The 19,702-nt window shown below is 40.4% G+C and overlaps 1 protein-coding gene across 5 annotated transcripts in view; it reads right to left on the reverse strand.

The window, feature by feature from the left end:
* Positions 1–19,702, reverse strand: part of LOC124138590 (1-phosphatidylinositol 4,5-bisphosphate phosphodiesterase gamma-1-like) — an 83,943-nt gene that overhangs the window by 19,758 nt on the left and 44,483 nt on the right. The window contains exons 20-25 of one of the 5 annotated variants that reach the window (XM_046505317.2): positions 18,916–19,093; positions 14,359–14,430; positions 11,275–11,378; positions 10,455–10,600; positions 6,709–6,857; positions 5,606–5,641 (exon numbers count right to left, since the gene is read on the reverse strand). In XM_046505317.2, coding sequence (XP_046361273.1) covers positions 5,606–5,641; positions 6,709–6,857; positions 10,455–10,600; positions 11,275–11,378; positions 14,359–14,430; positions 18,916–19,093 — 685 coding nt within the window. Of the gene's footprint in view, positions 1–5,605; positions 5,642–6,708; positions 6,858–10,454; positions 10,601–11,274; positions 11,379–14,358; positions 14,431–17,839; positions 17,909–18,915; positions 19,094–19,702 lie in introns of all 5 variants that reach the window. The other 4 variants (XM_046505318.2, XM_046505320.2, XM_046505319.2 and 1 more) reach the window with 4 other exon arrangements.

A 19,702-nucleotide genomic window follows, 5' to 3' on the forward strand; every position in this document is an offset into this window, starting at 1 on the left:
GGTGGACAGACTTTTGACAGTACATGTAAAGATACATGCAAGCATAAAGTTTCATGCCTGAAGGGGTGATGGTTCAGTTTAGCCTGAAAGCAGGGACATATCCCTGAGATAGAAACTAACATTTTTAGTCCACTAGTTCTCATAACGATAACATATGATAAAACCCCTGTCATGGATGATTGGGATACTGCCAATTTCTATCGCTGCATCCTAAAAAAGGTATTTACTAAGTGTAATGACAAATGCATTGATACTTTCTGAGAAATTGTAACCATAAACTTTCTAGTGATTTTCTTTTCATCTCCTGCCCTTGACTTTTTAACATAGGCAAAAATAACCCCAAAGAACCAAGTCAATGGAAAATAATCTCTGTTATGTAGTGGCAATTCGAAAAAAATCGCTGGCAGTATCAAAATGTCGAACAGAATCTTAAACAGGTCCATTTCACAAGGCTGCTAAGTACATCTATCACTACAGTCAATGCTGTACATTTTAATAACAACAGTCATATTAACCAAAGGAAACAAGTCTTTTGGGTAGAGTGTGAGTGGGTGTGGATGGTTTAACGCTGCTTTTAGCAATATTCCAGCAATATCACGGCGGGGGACACCAGAAATGGGCTTCACACATTGTACCCATGTCAGGAATCGAACCCGGGTCTTCGGCGTGACGAGCGAACGCTTTACCACTAGGCTACCCGACCTCCTCCTTTTGGGTAGAGTTTGCTAATTCATACAATCTGAAAGAATTCCACCTTCACTGTTGCTATGCAGCTCAGACATTTCTTTCATACACAGCAAACTACGGTCATAACGAGCTGAAAGGGACCACTTATTTTAGTTCATTTTATCCGTCGTTCGTTATACGCATTTCGACCGTCAGACATCTTTTATCAAGCCATGTGACATATAGAATACTAAACTCGCTCCCGTGTAATACCAATTTTATGAAACGAGTGAATAGTTGTGGTATCTGACTCGCTTTCGCTCGTCAGATACCACAACTATTCACGAGTTTCATAAAATTGGTTTTACACGGGAGCGAGTTTAGTATTTTATTTATTACTTGCCATTGATAACGTTTTTAGAATTATACTGTTGAGTATGAATAGGCTGACACCTACACGATCCACGGCATAGTCCAATTGAGTTTAACAGAATAATACTTCAAACACGTCAAACGTTGAAACGTATGAATTTAATACCATACAACGGTCCACCTTTAGAATTCAGGCGTCCGTTCCACAAAATTATCGTAGGGCTAATCGCAACTCACATACTTTAACTTAGACTAACGACTGTCGTTGCGCTACAATACGATCGCCTTGTGGAACGGGCCTTGCACCTCAAAGTTTACAATCACGTCACAATACCCGATGACGTAAATTGTGGAATTTTGTTGCAAGGTCCATCGGCGAAACAATGCCATGTGACGTCAGCCTAGCAACAAGGTTGCTGGGGTCATCGAGTGTGCATAAGCTCCTCTCAGTGATCTATCAACTCCATACGCAATGTCGTTGAATAAGCCAAGGGATGTTGAGAGCTTTCAATATTTGTTCGTGAAACGTGTTCCGAGAGTACATAAGCATGCGTTTTGGTATTACACAATGTGTAATACAGCTGTATGTTTATTAAACGGGTGATCTCTTCACGGGCAAGTAATATATCATTTTACTCTATAAATGACAAAAGTGTGCACTGTACATGTACAGAATATGTCCACTTCAATCACTGTGTTACTATTGTTAATTAAGGGTGTAATTTGAAGACATGGTGTCAGTACTTAAGAGTAAATCAATTGCCTTCAGGTGTTCAGATAGGCAGATTGGTGACACGTGAGGAGCTCAGCTCAGGGATTAACAGTTCGTTATACACTTACACATTATTGTTGACGGAGTACACACGGGACCACAAGGTCAGTTCGCTTTATCATTGTTTATCATGTTTATCCGTTATTTCGTCATGAGCATGTTGGTTATATGCATCAACTTTATGTGATAAACTATATGGAAAATGGCCTGGATCAAAAGAACAGTGCGTTATATCCGTCAGTTTGTTATAAATGTGTCCGTTATAAATATAGTTTACTGTAGCTTTATTGAGTGAAAGGGACCCGTGAAGATACGGGGTAGAATTGGTCTTTAGCAACCCATGCTTGTCGTAAGAGGCGACTAACGGGATCGGGTGGTCAGGCTTGCTGACTTGTTTGATGCATTTCATCGTATTCCAATTTGTGTGGATCGATGCTCATGATGTCAATCACTGGATTGTCTGGTCCAGCCTCGATTATTTACAGACCACCGTCAAATAGCTGGAATATTGCTGAGCGCGGCGTGAAACAACAAACAAACAAACAAACAACAAACTAAGTGAAAGGGCTCTTCAAACACATAGGCAGATCCATGCTTTGCGAAACAGAAATAATTATACTCTACAAGAGCAAAAACACAGCAGTAAAATACTTGTAGACAAGTCAGAGATTGAAAGAATCATCCTCACTCACAACACACAGAGTGTCAATGTGGAAGTGGAAATGAAGAGGCATATCAAGTTTTCACAAGATATCAAAGCAAGATTTGGCAAAACATTTCTAGAGAATGCAAAAAGGCATATGGATTACATGTATGAACTTTTCTAACAGCCACATGTGCATCAACATTTAAAAAAACCTCTGACAATCATATATAAATCCAAATTGCAAACCTAGTAAATTGATCCAGTGGCTGCTAACAGGGCACAGGGCATAACTATAGGCCCACCTATCCCCAGTTTAATCATTGCCAGTAATAGATGACAGTTGGGTGAGTGAGTGAGTGAGTGGGGTTTTACGCCGCTTTTAGCAATATTCCAGCAATATCTGGCGGGGGACACCAGAAATGGGCTTCACACAATGTACCCATGTCGGGAAACGAACCTGGGTCTTTGGCGTGACAAGCAAACGCTTTAACCACTAGGCTACCCGACCGCCCCTATGACAGATGGGACTTACTCTGTCCAGGTTTCCAATAGTGCGACTCACTACACCTGGAACAACCCAATCCCATTTACACCTCAATGTTACAAGAAGCATGGGGTGGTATGTTTTACAAAGACGCATATTGACATCATGCTCAACAATATTCCAGCAATATGACAGTGGCCTGCATACAATCCATTCTGGACCAGACAATCCAGTGATTGATATTATGAGCATGAGTCAAGCTGTCAGGCTACCATGAAACCAAGTCCTACACTCTGATCAGCTGAACCAGCATGTTGACTCATCTGACAAGCATAGGTTGCTGGGGACCTATTCTAACAGGAATCCCCACAGGGAGACCAGCATACGTTCCTGGAGACCTATTCTAACCCGGAATCCCCACAGGGAGACAAGCATAGGTTGCTGGAGACCTATTCTAACCCAGAATCCCCACAGGGAAACCAGCATACGTTGCTGGAGACCTATTCTAACCCAGAATCCCCACAGGGAGACAAGTACAGGTTAATGGGGACCTATTCTAACCTTGAATCCCCACAGGGAGACAAGCATAGGTTGCTGGGGACCTATTCCAACCTTGAATCCCCACAGGGAGACAAGCATACTTTGCTGGAGACCTATTCTAACCCGGAATCCCCGTAGGGAGACTAGCACAGGTTGCTGGGGACCTATTCTAACCCAGAATCCCCACAGGGAGACAAGCATACGTTGCTGGGGACCTATTCTAACAGGAATCCCCACAGGGACACAAGCACAGGGTGCTGAGGACCTATTCTAACACAGAATCCCCACAGGGAGACAAGCATACGTTGCTGGGGACCTATTCTAACAGGAATCCCCACAGGGACACAAGCACAGGGTGCTGAGGACCTATTCTAACCCAGAATCCCCACAGGGAGACAAGCATATGTTGCTGGAGACCTATTCTAACCCAGAATCCCCACAGGGAGACCAGCATAGGTTGCTGGGGACCTATTCTAACCCAGAATCCCCACAGGGAGACCAGCATACGTTGCTGGAGACCTATTCTAACCCGGAATCCCCACAGGGAGACCAGCATACGATGCTGGGGACCTATTCTAGCAAGGAATCCCCTCAGGGAGACAAGCAAAGGTTGCTGGGGACCTATTCTAACCCGGAATCCCCACAGGGAGACAAGCATACGTTGCTGGGGACCTATTCTAACCCTGAATCCCCACAGGGAGACAAGCATACGTTGCTGGAGACCTATTCTAACCCGGAATCCCCACAGGGAGACCAGCATACGTTGCTGGGGACCTATTCTAACCCGGAATCCCCACAGGGAGACCAGCATACGTTGCTGGAGACCTATTCTAACCCGGAATCCCCACAGGGAGACCAGCGTACGTTGCTGGAGACCTATTCTAACCCGGAATCCCCACAGGGAGACCAGCATACGTTGCTGGGGACCTATTCTAACCCGGAATCCCCACAGGGAGACAAGCATACGTTGCTGGAGACCTATTCTAACCCGGAATCCCCACAGGGAGACCAGCATACGTTGCTGGGGACCTATTCTAACCCGGAATCCCCACAGGGAGACCAGCATACGTTGCTGGGGACCTATTCTAACCCGGAACATGCACAGGGAGACAAGCATACGTTGCTGGGGACCTATTCTAACACGGAAGACCCCCAGGGAGACAAGCATACATTGCTGGAGACCTATTCTAACCCGGAATCCCCACAGGGAGCTAAGCATAGGTTGCAATGAACCTATTCTAACCCGTTCTCCCTACGGGGAGCCAAGCACAGGTTGTGAGGTACCTATTCTAACCCAGAATCCCACGGAGAGACAAGCACAGGTTGCTGGGGACCTATTCTAACCCAGAACCCCATGGGGGGAGCATTGGGGACCACTGTTACCAAACATGAAATCTGGAATCGATAACAGACCATTAATTCATCCAGGGAGACATTAAAAAACCCAAATGCACTAAAGCAACCAATTCATAGCTTAGATTGTCACTGGTCGTTCTTCCACAACCACTGATCCCTATCTGCACCACTAACATGGCAAGTATCAACGCAGTGCATAAAAATCATACAAAACAAAACAATTAACAGCGGATGCTAGGATGCCTTTACGACAAGTTGCGGAGCTAAAGAAAATCAAGTGCTGCTGATGAAGAAGGGATAAAGGCTCCAGTACACAGGATGAAGTTACATGTATGCTTCACAGCAAATGAAGGTAAACTTTAATGTGTTGATACATCTGCAAACTGTGCAATACGTGACAAGATGATGAAAATAAGCAAGAAGAGGTTACAAGGAGGACCCTTAAAGAGCTTACCAGGAAATGACCATCACTCTTACAAGTCTCTGGCTTAAAATATCAATCAAAAGTTATTAATTATTTTCTTTCCTTAAAATTGTTGTAAGTTACTTATTTAAAGTATATAATTACACATAATCATAATTCGAAAATATTCCAGTATAATGAGTGGACAAAGCATTTAAATATCTTTTTTTTCTTGAATATAATGCAAACAAATACTGAATATTTAACCCATTCTTGTAGTGGTCATTCCTGAACTCCAAACTCTGTAAGAACCTTCCTGTTTTCAGCTATGATAGGACAAAGCTTGAGTGTTAATCCCTTACATACCATCCTTTCAATGTCATGTTTAGTTATTTTCGACATCTGGAAACAAGGGAGAGAAATATATGCTTCATGACAACAGTTACTTCCCTTTGACCAGTGAGCCTGCCTCAATCACAGTACACATGTGTAAAAAGGCTACTTCCCATGATCACTGATGATCCTAAGGCAATATTCTAAGGAAATGCTTGATAATGAATTTATTAGTTATAAACATGTGTAATTAATTCTCTTGAAATTAGTTGCAACATTTATCTAGCATTAAGAGATATAAGCATATACATTTGGGGCAGAGCTCTACGCTCACTTTCTTCTTTTATAACACATAAACATCATCTTTTATATAAAATATATCATTTTCAAAACAATAGGGGCTTCAGATGTACCAAAACATATTGGACACCAAAACGGTGAGAGTAAGTTCTGCAACTATTGACATCCAAATACAAAACTTTTGGCCCTAAACTTGATCAAAACTAAAACAAATTTCCTTATCAAATTCAATTTTGAAAAGGAACAGAGGACAATCAGTAAACAGTTATAAGATCCAAAAGGTTAGGTAGTGCTTGCTAACTACGCTCCAAACACTACCAACAAAACATATTCCAGTACACATGCACTAGGCTACTTGCAGAGCAAGTTGTTAGAGCTTCTCCAATGCAAACTATGCAAATAACTGATACATATATTATTCATACAAGTCTAAACAAACTAATAAATAAATAAGGAAAAAAATGAAAGAATGAACAAATTGTGGAATGAATGAATGAAATGATGAATTAATGGATTAATGAATTAATAAAAGCAATAATCAATTAAATACTAGAATGATTGATTAATGAACTGTTGAATTAATAAAATATGAATGAATGAATGAATGAATGAATGAATGAATGAATGAATGAATGAATGAATGAATGAATGAATGAATGAATGAATGAATGAATGAATGAATGAATATAATACTATTGATAACTGAAAAAAATATCTCTAAATTACTTCAGCCTCCAAAACCGGACTAGGCATTAAGTTCAGACCCTACTGCTCTGTCGAGGAGTTTTAGAGATCCGGGTAACTCACGGCAGTGGGAGAAACACTACTGAACTTACCCTCTGCACGGCACTGGAGGAACAATGGGCTATCTTCTCCATCCAGTCCTTCATGTCAGCGTCCGTCTCACAAGCCACTTCCAGGGGGTGGGCCTGGTACCGGCTGAAGATCTTGAAGGCAAAGCTCCGGCCTCTTCCCACAGACACCTCTGAAATACACAGTGAGTGAGTTGGATTTAACACTGCTTTGACAATTAAGTCATATCATGGCGAGTCAGCTTGATGTGGGAGGCAAGCCTGAAGCGAGTGAGTGACTGAGTGAGTTGGATTTAACACTGCTTTGTACAATACTTAAGTCATATCATGGCGAGTCAGCTTGATGTGGGAGGCAAACCTGAAGCGAGAGTGACTGAGTGAGTTGGATTTTACACTGCTTTTTGTACAATACTTAAGTCATATCATGGCGATTCAGCTTGATGTGGGAGGCAAGCCTGAAGCGAGTGAGTGACTGAGTGAGTTGGATTTAACACTGCTTTTTGTACAATACTTAAGTCATATCATGGCGAGTCAGCTTGATGTGGGAGGCAAGCCTGAAGCGAGTGAGTGACTGAGTGAGTTGGATTTAACACTGCTTTTTGTACAACACTTAAGTCATATCATGGCGATTCAGCTTGATGTGGGAGGCAAGCCTGAAGCGAGTGAGTGACTGAGTGAGTTGGATTTAACACTGCTTTTTGTACAATACTTAAGTCATATCATGGCGAGTCAGCTTGATGTGGGAGGAAAGTCTGAAGCGAGTGAGTGACTGAGTGAGTTGGATTTTACACTGCTTTTTGTACAATACTTAAGTCATATCATGGCGAATCAGCTTGATGTGGGAGGAAAGTCTGAAGCGAGTGAGTGACTGAGTGAGTTGGATTTTACACTGCTTTTTGTACAATACTTAAGTCATATCATGGCGAGTCAGCTTGATGTGGGAGGAAAGTCTGAAGCGAGTGAGTGACTGAGTGAGTTGGATTTAACACTGCTTTTGTACAATACTTAAGTCATATCATGGCGATTCAGCTTGATGTGGGAGGAAAGTCTGAAGCGAGTGGGTGACTGAGTGAGTTGGGTTTAACACTGCTTTGTACAATACTTAAGTCATATCATGGCGAGTCAGCTTGATGTGGGAGGAAAGTCTGAAGCGAGTGGGTGACTGAGTGAGTTGGGTTTAACACTGCTTTGTACAATACTTAAGTCATATCATGGCGAATCAGCTTGATGTGGGAGGCAAGCCTGAAGCGAGTGAGTGACTGAGTGAGTTGGGTTTAACACTGCTTTGTACAATACTTAAGTCAAATGATGGCGAGTCAGCTTGATGTGGGAGGCAAGCCTGAAGCGAGTGAGTGACTGAGTGAGTTGGGTTTAACACTGCTTTGTACAATACTTAAAGGGGCACTGATCTAACGCAATTCCCCGGGACTGGTTGTTGCCTTTGTTATTGTTTTTTCCCAGTGAGTACCCGGATGTATAGCAGAAATCTAGACTAGTTCGCGACCTCTGCTGCACCATTCGTTAGCGCATTAGTCACTTTTATGGGTAGTAGTAATAAGGGCGTATGGTCACATTGATCAACAAAATGAAATACAGTTTTCGAGATAATAAGGAAATGTAGGTATCTTTGTGAGTAGCATCGGTAATGGTGACGAAGTTTTGATAAGTCACTTGCTTGGTAATTTTGCGATTTTCGTTTACACTATTTTGACTTGCAACACAAAGTATATATTTCACCTGAGCATATGCTTTTTTTATAGTGTGTATATTTTTGTACTGTCAAATGTGTAACAAACTTATTAAACGTCTAAATATTGAGTTATTTTACAAAGTGACTGAAAAACATTTCCATCTGTATTATTATGACAACGAATTCCAAACATTTTGATGTTTAATGTCATCACCAAGAGACTGAAAATGTAACGTTGAAAAGTACATTTCTAAGTTGTTTGGCTTTTAATCATACATAATAATCTGTTGTGATGTTTGTAGGCCCTTTTGATCGTCTTGATCAATCTGGACAGATTTTTTAGTCAAAATGACTGAAATATTTACACATTTTATAAATTGCCTGAGAGAATCACATTTTACAAATTGACGGTAATATATACACGCTTACAAAGGAAAAGACCTGTGACAACAACGACTATCGCGCATTGAAGAATTTCCCAACCAAGACGTAGAGAAACAAGAACGAATCGGTTCAAATGAAGGAAAACAAAATGCAGATATCATAATTAGAACCTACCAAATTTATGTGTATAAGTTTTAGGCAGCTTCCTTGTTCGAGGAATGTATCCGTGAATATCCACACAAAGGAACAATATCCCACTCGTCTGCAGCTGTACAAAGAAACTTATTCGATGTCACGTGTCTCAGTAACAATCAAATATATCGTTTCGGGATATTATACCCGTGTTCGTTTCTCAACTGATCGCTTGGATTGTTTCAGGTGTTTTACATAGGTGTCAAGTCTCAATGGTCGGCTGAGAAAGCCCACGTGACAACTATTTTCATAGCGTCCACGGTTCCTAAAAATGCCATTGAGTGATAGATAACAATGATCAATCAATCAACGTATTATCAGTTAACCCTTTGAACAAAGTATGTTGTTTTTACTTCGGCACTTCGCGCCATGATTGGGTATTCCCTTTGTTTTAGTAAACCTTGACATGTAAACACTCACTCTTGACATATCCACTGTGCAAGATAACAGTGATTAATCAATCAACGTATTTTCTGTTAATCCTTTGATGACTAGGAACGATCCGTTGATTTACAAAAAAAAGTAAATCAACTGATCATTCATCTCTTGCTGGGCTGCCACGTGCATATTACATAACACACATTTCACCTCACTTCAAACCTGGATTTAGATTGAATAATTACCCCAGACACAATAAATGCCAAATGGGAACCTTTGTCAGGTAATATAAGTGGTGCTACCACTAATTGTACCTGTAATAAATTCATTAACTGAGCATCAAGTGAATGACGACAAATACACAAGTGTAGGGTTATACGAGAAAACGTGGATGACAACAAAGGGGGAATCGTATTATCGACGCAAGCCGAAATCCGAAAATGTTTTCACTGCATTGATACTGTTTTTAGTATTAAACTATAACCATCTGGGGTATTTCCAAATGACGACATCCGATGAGCTCCCTTGTTCTTTTTGTCTGTTTGTTTAGGCTGAAGAAATGAATTAACATGCGCCCTTTGTCGAAATCTTTATAGATCACAGTTAACCAATCAGTGTTCAAAAATGCGTAAAACAAATATTGCCTCCAGCCTCCAAGTTTATTTAGCTGTCCTTGCAGACGGTACCCCAGTCTCTGGTCACGCTCAGTTGCGTTGCGTATCATCCGGGTACTCACGGGGGAAAAAACAATAACAAAGGCAACAACCAGTCCGTTAGATCAGTGCCCCTTTAAGTCATATCATGGCGAATCAGCTTGATGTTGGAGGCAAGCCTGAAGCGAGTGTGATTGAGTGAGTTGGATTTAACACTGCTTTTCGTACAATACTTAAGTCATATCATGGCGAGTCAGCTTGATGTGGGAGGAAAGTCTGATGTAATGCAGGTCTTAGAAATTTACAAACTTGGTGAAACCCACAAGCATGGGAATGGTGCTAACAAGCCCGATACATAATCATGTCAAATCCACCATCACAGGTTGCTGGTATGCCTTAGGGACGGAACTCTGCACAGCTAACTGCAGCATCTTAGACTTCAATCTTCATGGAATCAGTACAGTCTATCTCACCTGTCATACATCCCTGGACATCTACAGAGCCCTGCTGTAAAGATCCAAGAGGTGCCGACTCGGCAGAATCATTCTCGGAGTCCAGCTCCTCAACATAGTTGGAGGGAAACCAGTGTTGCTTCTTCGTCCCATAATCCCCCCTCCACCTGTGCAGACAAACACAGACACAACTTGCAATCCAAACACAACTGCACACATTAAATATCATTAGGATTTTCTGTCTCAAAACAACATTGTTACCAACTTCCTAAACCATTTACTTGGTTCTCAAATTAAGAAAGGATAAGATATATGGATGAACACCTTCTTTATTAGGAGCGACGTTTCGGTGTAGGTTCTAACACTCTTATCAAGCAAGTGATGTACAGAGTACAATTAGGAGCTATGTTTTGTTGTAGGTTCTAACACTGTTATCAAGCAAGTGATGTACTCATTACGAAAATATTCGCGATTTCATCCCTGTCACAAAAACACAGGCAATTGTTGGGGGGTTTAAAAGATGAATAAGACATATTCATGTCAACAAAGACAGGCAGCGGTAAATCACTTTCATACGAAGGTGTTCCAGCCGGGGATGTTGATTTTGTGAAACGTTCTCTGATTGAACTATCGATATGCGCGAAGGTCCAATTATATTTAGCACAGGGAAGTGGGCTTGATGTGACAAGGGTAGAAACAAGACTTTGATAAAAAGGCTAGTGGACGCTCTTGCCTCAGGAAGATGGACATTGATTAAGCGAATACTGTTTGGCGCCACAACAGCAATTTTGCAGATTTTCACAACAAACATGACAGAACATAATCAGCGAAGTGACTGTACCATCCTCCATCTTGTTTGGTGACATTAGTGATGATGGCCTCCTTGAGGAAGGATAACTCGTCCGCTCGGTTGGCCTGGTAGTCATGGAGGGCCTTCACTCGCAGCTGCACCAGACAGAAACACAACACAAACTTACTACAGTTTCTCGTCCTCTATACACATGATGTGAAGACTTGAGACAAACATTTGAAAGCCTGTATATGTATTACAAGTAAAGTTTCCTAACACCACTGTTCTCAATCTGGTTCCTCCCATTAGCCACAAAACGCAATATCCATTCTCTACCAGAAACAAGGGCTGCTATTATTCTCGTATCAATTACCCACTGTAAATGAGAATTCATCTTTTCAATACATTTCGATATGATTTATTATAAAGACCTTAATAGAAACACGATTCAAGCAATTATCAACAGCATTGCAGAAAATCTATCATTTTCAGAATTCACAAACTGTCATTTCACTTAAGTGATAACATTAGTACAAGAAACATTTTGACTCAAAACTATAGGAAAACAATAAAAACATAATTCTACAAAATGAACAAAAGGACACCCATGCAACAACTTGACATTGCCATGACAACATATAGTGCTTGTCAACATACACTTGCTCTCCGGCTAACTAGTGTAAGTAGAACTACATCCATTACGAGCAGAGCCAGGTATTACAAAGCCTGTGTCAAGTATCTCATGCAACAGAAACAACATACTATTGGATGTCATGCAACTATTAAAATGTGCATATGATAATCCTACAATTGAACAAACACACAAATACTTCAAACTAATTAGAGCTAGTTACAGAATAGTCTGATACACTATGGCTGAAGGGGTCGTCGGCACAGGTACTACAGGTATGTTCCCAGGTACGCTTCTTTAAACAGAAATGTACAGAAAATCAGAATACAGAAAGGTATCCTAGGATGAGTCCATTACACTGCAGGCCATATTCCCCAATGCACTGAACCGGTTCCTTGAACGCTAATGTATACGACACATCCTGGATGCCAACCTCGGTAAAATTTAACATGGCAGTAAATGTTGTTTGGTTTTTTCTTGTTATTTCCTTACTTTAAATGGATCAGAGCTGTAATACTATTGTAGACATGCATTCCAGTCTGCTATATGAAAAATTAGCAAAAACAGAGACGTGCGTGCAATACTCTGCAATGCACAGCTTTCTCCAGCATGCACTGAACCAGAACTACAATATGAACCGGTTTCGGGTTGGGGGAATATGGACTTGTCCGTCACTTAGGGTACTGGGTACCTTTCTGTATTCTGATTTTGGCTAGGGTACATTTCTGCATACAGAAACATACCTGGGGTACATATCTCCATTACCCATGCCGACAACGACCCCTTCAGCTTCACTATCCCCATTCTTAAATGCTGAAGTGGAAATACAATTACAGGAATTTGGAAAATCCTTTTCACTCAGAATAGAACTCGGCAAAGTATAGTCCCAGGTTGAAGACAATGAGAAATAGAACTCGGATAGGTATAGTCCCAGGTTTAAGACAATGAGAAATACAACAAAACCTGTTACCCCAAATCGAGCTTGCAGCCTAAAAATGATAAATCAAGCAAAATGAGTCGAAAACTCATTCAATAGCCTCCTAACATTGTACCATGCCAAATTTGAAAACAATCCCCTGAAAAATGCAAAAACTCCGACAAGACAGCATAGTATTGGATATTTCAAACTTCTTTTTTGTTTTAACTTCTTGATGCTCTTCATGTTACGTTTTGAGGAAGTATCATAATCAAAAGATATTTAAAGAAATGATATCCAGAAGTCTGAAACAAATTTAAAGCTGTTGTTCTTGTCTCAATCAATAAATTTTCTTGGCATATTGGCCTGGAAATCAATTATGCTGTCTCTCAAGAAAGGTCTAACTGTATTATATGATTAAAACTTTCAAACCATTCCAAACTTGCCCCAGTAGTTGAATAGTTGACATAATGCAGTTTCCTATTGAGTATGGACTTTCTTCCTTATTTCTGGTTTGTGACAGGATTCCTATCTGAACACTTCCTCACGAATCTGAAGTCAGCCCTACATACATTGTATTAGCATTCATCCTGTTCATACTGCAAGTACTTCCTTCTTTAGCAGATTTGCTTTCAATACAAAAGTAAGTACAGTAAATGTTCATTAGATATACCATGGGCCCTAAAAATCGTATTAAGTGTCCATGGATGTATCAGTTCTACAAATGCCTCACATGCCCTTGAATACCTGTTGATTTGCTACGTCCCACTCCTAGCCATAGGAAATCACAACTTAGATATTACCACAGTCCAAAAACACTATAATAGAATAACAAGGTATGTAACAGATTGCTGTCAATCAATATGTTACCACATAATTTGATTGTCACTATTTACATTTGTTCAACGTCATTTAACTTTCAAAGTCTGCTTTTAAATAATCGCTGTCTTGTATATCAGAGTTAATGATTTAATTTTTACATTTAAACCACACATTTCATACACTTCTGACACCTGGTAAGGTCTGTCTATTTGCAAAATTCTTTTGGGAACATTGATTTTCCTTTTATCTGGCCCCCAGTATCCTTGATATCATAACCCTTCTGTGTTGATGGGGTGCACTTCGGCAGACATTTGTTCAAAATTGGTAATTTAAAGTTCTTATTGTCCATTAAATTTGGATGGTTTCTAAAATTATATCTGAACATTTTAATCACCACTACAAAACCATAACATTACAAAAATCATTTGGAAGACTGTTAATTCAAATTTGGGAGGGGCGTCGGGTAGCCTAGTGGTTACAGCGTTCGCTCGTCATGATGAAGACCTTGGTTCGATTCCCCACATGGGTACAATGTGTGAAGACCATTTCTGGTCCCCTGCCATGATATTGCTGGAATATTGCTAAAAGCGGTGCAAAACCATACTAACTCACTCAAATTTGGGAAATTGTATTGAACATTTGTTGTAGATATCAGTCTAAAGTTGCCCTTGCTTTCAACATAACTTATAACAAACACATATCCACTTCACGTTATAATCGGCCTATGAGTGGCACTGACTGTTGCCGATTGTCCCTTCATCCTTACCTTGGACCTATAACGATTGGGAAGATGGTATACCCATGACTCATACACTGTCGCGTCGCTGTCGTCGTCAGCCTAGAAAAGCCGTCAGGGGTGAGAGCAGCTGATGGTTAGTACAGGTTAGTCTACATCACAGGGGGCACGGGTGGCCCAGTCGTCTAAGGCGCCGCGATTCGCTGTGCAGAGTTGCGTCCCTTGGGCACGCCAGAAACCTATGATTGTGGGTTCGAATCACGGTTCGCCCCGATTATGTTTCTAGGTTTGTCAGCACCATACCCGTGCTCGTGGGTTTCACCGAAGTGGTAAACGTCTAAGACCTGCATCACTTCGGGCTTTCCTCCCACATTAAGCTGACACGCCGCGATATAACTGGAATACTGTTAAAAGCGGCGTTAAACCCAACTCACTCACTCACTACATCACAACCACTAGCTGGTATACCTGTCGGGAGTCCACTCTACACAGGCCAACACAGAAATATGCAGTTCCAATTCACTGACTGACTAGTTTGGGGGCATTCCGTCACAGGAAAAAGAGCTGAACAGGAAAAAAGTAACGCCATACCGATTTCTTTCGTTGTTTTATGTAAGGTCAATATGCCAAGATAAATATGAAATTAAGAAACATATGTTGTTATGGTTATTTGATGTTAATAACTTTCAAAAGTTCCTTATAATCATGCCAAATAAAACGATGTTCAAACTAACCATATACTACTCAAAGAGTGAGTGAGTGAGTATAGTTTTACGCCGCTTTTAGCAATTATACTACTCAACATTTGCTAAGGACCAAACCTTTGACTAAAGACTAGTTTACTCCTTAGCAAATGTTGACTAGTATATTTTCAACTGTAAAACAAGATTCAAAACTGTTTTGGTCTTTCTAAATTACTTTAATTTTTCATCAGTCTGATAAAATTACTAAACTCGATTTAATTTCTGCTCATTCAAAAAAATAAATCTAAATCTAACAGCATACTTTATTAAAGAAACTCAAAATGAAACTGTTTTGTTTTTTATTTCATGCTAATGGCAATGGTCTTCCTTCGAAAGGACTCTTAACAGTAAACGTGGAATTGGAACTGCATGTTTAGCTGATGTAGAGACTCTCCATGTGACAACATGCTGTCTTGGCTCCTCTAGAAAACATTGCAAGAGGAAACATGTCATGCATCTCCTGTGTATGAGGCAGGGCTTTATGTAGGTCTGCTCACAGGCCGATATTCAGCCCCTAATCTGCAGCAAATTGCAGTACGAATTCCTAAAGTGGAACTAAACGGTTCCCAATTCATATTGTAATAGTTAAGACTGCTTCACCAGGTAATGGCCCTGTCGAGGTGACTCCTATTTCACTGATATAAGGCTAAAAAAATAACAGTCTTGGTTCTCAAGCACAGCTCGCATCATTGTTAAGACTGCATGTTTTGATTTTATTTCCGTTTTTAATAAAATCTAAAAATCCTAATACTTAAAAACAATGCGATACAATATAGCATGCAGTTACTTCCCTTTACATGTGCCCTGCTTTACTGCACATCTCGTGTTATGGTCATGGTGGCAATAGGAGTTTGTATGCTTGTTTATGTAGGGAGGCCCTTTCCCAGGTTAATGGTACACAACTGTTTATTTGGTTACAAGCCACATAAACAACAACAAAACACACCACCCGCCCACACTATATTTTCAAAAGTCATTGCCTGAGAACCAATTCTTTTATTTTTTTAAGCCTAACAGGACACAATAGATATATTTAAACAATGTTAAAATATCTCCAAACTTTAGAAAATAAAAACTTAAAAACAAATTTCACAAGTTTGAATAAAGTAATAAATAATTTGTTCCCATTTCGCCAGCCAAGGGAACTTACTCTGGATCCCTACATAAAACCCTGTTAGCAAGATACAAGCATGTTAGCCTCACCATTAGGAAACTGATCAACTATTGTGCAAAATCTGTTCTTGAAATCCATCATTTGCTGAAGAACTGACCAGCGCCATACACAGTGTGACACTGAGAACTATTCTCACTTGAAAAGTATACACTGTTATACATTATTCCTTACATACCAGTCATCTAAGGTGCCGCGATTCGCTGTGCAGAGTTGCGTCCCTTGGGTACACCAGAAACCTATGATTGTGGGTTCGAATCCCGGTTCGCCCTGATTATGTTTCTAGGTTTGTCAACACCATACTCGTGCTCGTGGGTTTCACGGAAGTGGTAAACGTCCGAGACCTGCGTCACTTCGGACATTCCTTCCACATTAAGCTGACACGCTGTGATATAACTGGAATACTGTTAAAAGCGGCGTTAAACCCAACTCACTCACTCACTCCTTACATACTATGGATGAGGTGTGATCAGGGACCTTTCTAGCAAGACAAAATTGCCAAATTCTAAATCTTGTGAAGGCATTTCGCGAACTGTTCTTAAAAGGTGGGAGAAAAACCAGTTTTCAGTGAGCAATTTGATATGTGATTTTAACATGGACAAGGCATTGTCCCAAGCTGAATTTCTTACAAGATTAGGTAAACATAGTTCATTATTACTGTAAAATGTGCAAAATTGATCACAGACTTGCTTGTAGTTAATTTCCTAAAAGAATAGGCTACTGGTAGTTGTCATTTGTCAATACTATTGTTTCACCTACCCAATATTCAGATTTTTATTTGGACAGTTCATGAAGAAACACTTCTCATAATCCTTTGTCCATAGTTATGCATTTTACACCTTATAATCAAAAATATGTAAACTTAAAATAAAAATTAACAGTAATATTTCAATTTTACACCTTCTCACCAAAACTAGAAAATACCCTTACAACACTCAGTCCCTTATGCATTTCACACTATGAGCTGAGTAAGAAATTAATTTTATTTTCATCTGTCATTTTCAAAAAGTTGCCATCAACCAAAGAGTTTAGGGGGTATTCCACATGGAAATTTGATGCCACAATTCTAAAGTCTCAGACAAGCAGACTTTATGATGGTAATTTCGAGTGAGTGAGTGAGTAGGGTTTAACGCCGCTTTTAACAGTACTCCAGTTATATCACAGTGTGTCAGCTTTATGTGGGAGGAAAGTCCGAAGTGATGCAGGTCTCGGACGTTTACCACTTCGGTGAAACCCACGAGCACGGGTATGGTGCTGACAAACGTAGTAACATAATCAGGGCGAACCGGGATTCGAACCCAAAATCATAGGTTTCTGGCGTGCCCAAGGGACGCAATTCTGCACAGTGAATCGCGGCGCCTTAAGACGACTGGGCCACCCGTGCTCCCTTGATAATTTCGAACATTCATCATGACCTGATGCGGCTTTCTTCAGAGAACAATTGCAAATTCAAAGACCAGATTGTGTAAACTAGAAATGAGTGAAGCAAGTGACTGGAAGAAAACAAGGTATTAGTGAAGCGGTGAACCAGCCCGACAGAACACAGACGACATGCACACTACCACCACAAGCTGTGCCGCCCCACCAGCTTGGTTACCTTTGTTGTGAAATCATTAGGATTGATATATAAATCTGGTGTGCCATAGATCCCTGTCTCATCGGGGGCCTGAAAGGGGAAGAACTCATAATGAAAGGGGAATAACTCATACTGAAAGGGCTATCACTCATACTGAAAGGGAAATAATTGATAAAGAAAGGGAAATAACTCATATTAAAAGAGAGGAAAAGTCATACTCAAAGGGGAAGAACTGATACCGACAGGAAATCAACTCATACCAAAAGTTTGTTTTGTTTGTTTGTTGTCCAATGCCACACTCAGCAATATTCCAGCTATATGAAGGCGGTCTGTAAATAATCGAGTCTGGACTAGACAATCCAGTGATTGACATCATAAGCATGGATCCACGCAATTGGGATATGATGACGTGCATCAACCAAGTCAGCGAGCCTTACTACCCGATCCCGTTAGTCGCCTCTTATGACAAACAAAGTCGCCTTTTACAGCAAGCATGGGTAACTGAAGACCTATCGTACCCAAAGGAGAATAAATCATACTAAAAGGGAAATAACTCATAATGAAAGGGGAATAACTCACATTGGCATCTGAATGCTTGCACATCAACCTCTGACGATTTACCATTAAACATATAGATATGTCCTTTAATACCAGTGCTTCATATTCCTATCACAACCATTACATTTGAAAATCCATTGAAAATCAGACAATGTGAATACAACTTGAAAAGATTAATTTCTTTCATTAACTTATATTCCAATTAATTTTATAAAAATGTTGCCCTTTATCTTGAGTTTATTTGATGGTGGACGTTTTTATGTATCATCCCAATCATATTACCTGAATACCATGGAGACATGTATGTATACTACTCAAAAGAAGTTCAAGAACACCCTCTTTTTAGGACTGAAGTTAATCTGTCATGGCAAGACATTACCCATAGCCATATGAACAAATTGGGTGTTCTTTAACTTCTTTTGAGTAGTATATTATCACAGACATATTCACGCTATAATTAAGTTGATGTCAACAATTCATCGTAAATCTGACTGTCGTAATTTTTTTAGCAGTCAGCAAGTCTATGTGCAAGTCCTCACCATGTCCAGCCTGTTGACGACCTCATGATTGACGGCATGTTTTAACTTCATCTTCTTGTACAGTGCATTCTTCTCATAGTACGTGACCAGCTCCACCAGACTCTCAAACTGAGCGTTGCCGATGAGGAACAGTCGTCCCTCCTGCTTGATACGGCAGTGTTTGATCTTGCCCTCAGCTCTGAAACAACGGCAATCTGTTCTGAAGCTGTCATCTTTCAAGCAGGGCCGTGTTCCACAATAGATCAAAGTGCTTTTGTCTCTCAAAAGCAGAGATGGAAATTAGCACCAGCCTGCTTGCCTGGATCAGTTTTGTTAATGTTAAAGGTATCCTACAGGCTAGAATAGTTTCAAACATTTTGGGGTGGTGTTGTTATCACTGATCAGGCTAGTAGATGTTCTTGGTTAATTTCCATCCTTGTTCTTCAGGGACCAACTATTTCTAGGGCAGGGTTGGTGCGGTGCAGGTTTTGTTTGAGATAAAATGATTTCAGGCAGTGCTTCAAGATATACAATGTTTCAACTGGAAGATGGCAACAAACGATCTTGCTTAAACAAAAACACAATTATTTTGAAGACCAACACTCTGCCCTGTGAATGTTTGTTTTGTTTGTTTTTTTACGCCACACTCAGCAATATTCCAGCTTTATGACGGCGGTCTGTAAATAATCGAGTCTGGACCAGACAATCCAGTGATTAACATCATGAGCATTGATCCACATAATTGGGAAACGTTGACATTGATCAACCAAGTCAGCGAGCCTGACCACCCGATCCCCTTAGTCGCCTC

This window comes from Haliotis rufescens, unplaced genomic scaffold (genome assembly GCF_023055435.1).
Source record: "Haliotis rufescens isolate VD_foot unplaced genomic scaffold, xgHalRufe1.0.p SCAF_17, whole genome shotgun sequence".
Taxonomy (NCBI): domain Eukaryota; kingdom Metazoa; phylum Mollusca; class Gastropoda; order Lepetellida; family Haliotidae; genus Haliotis; species Haliotis rufescens.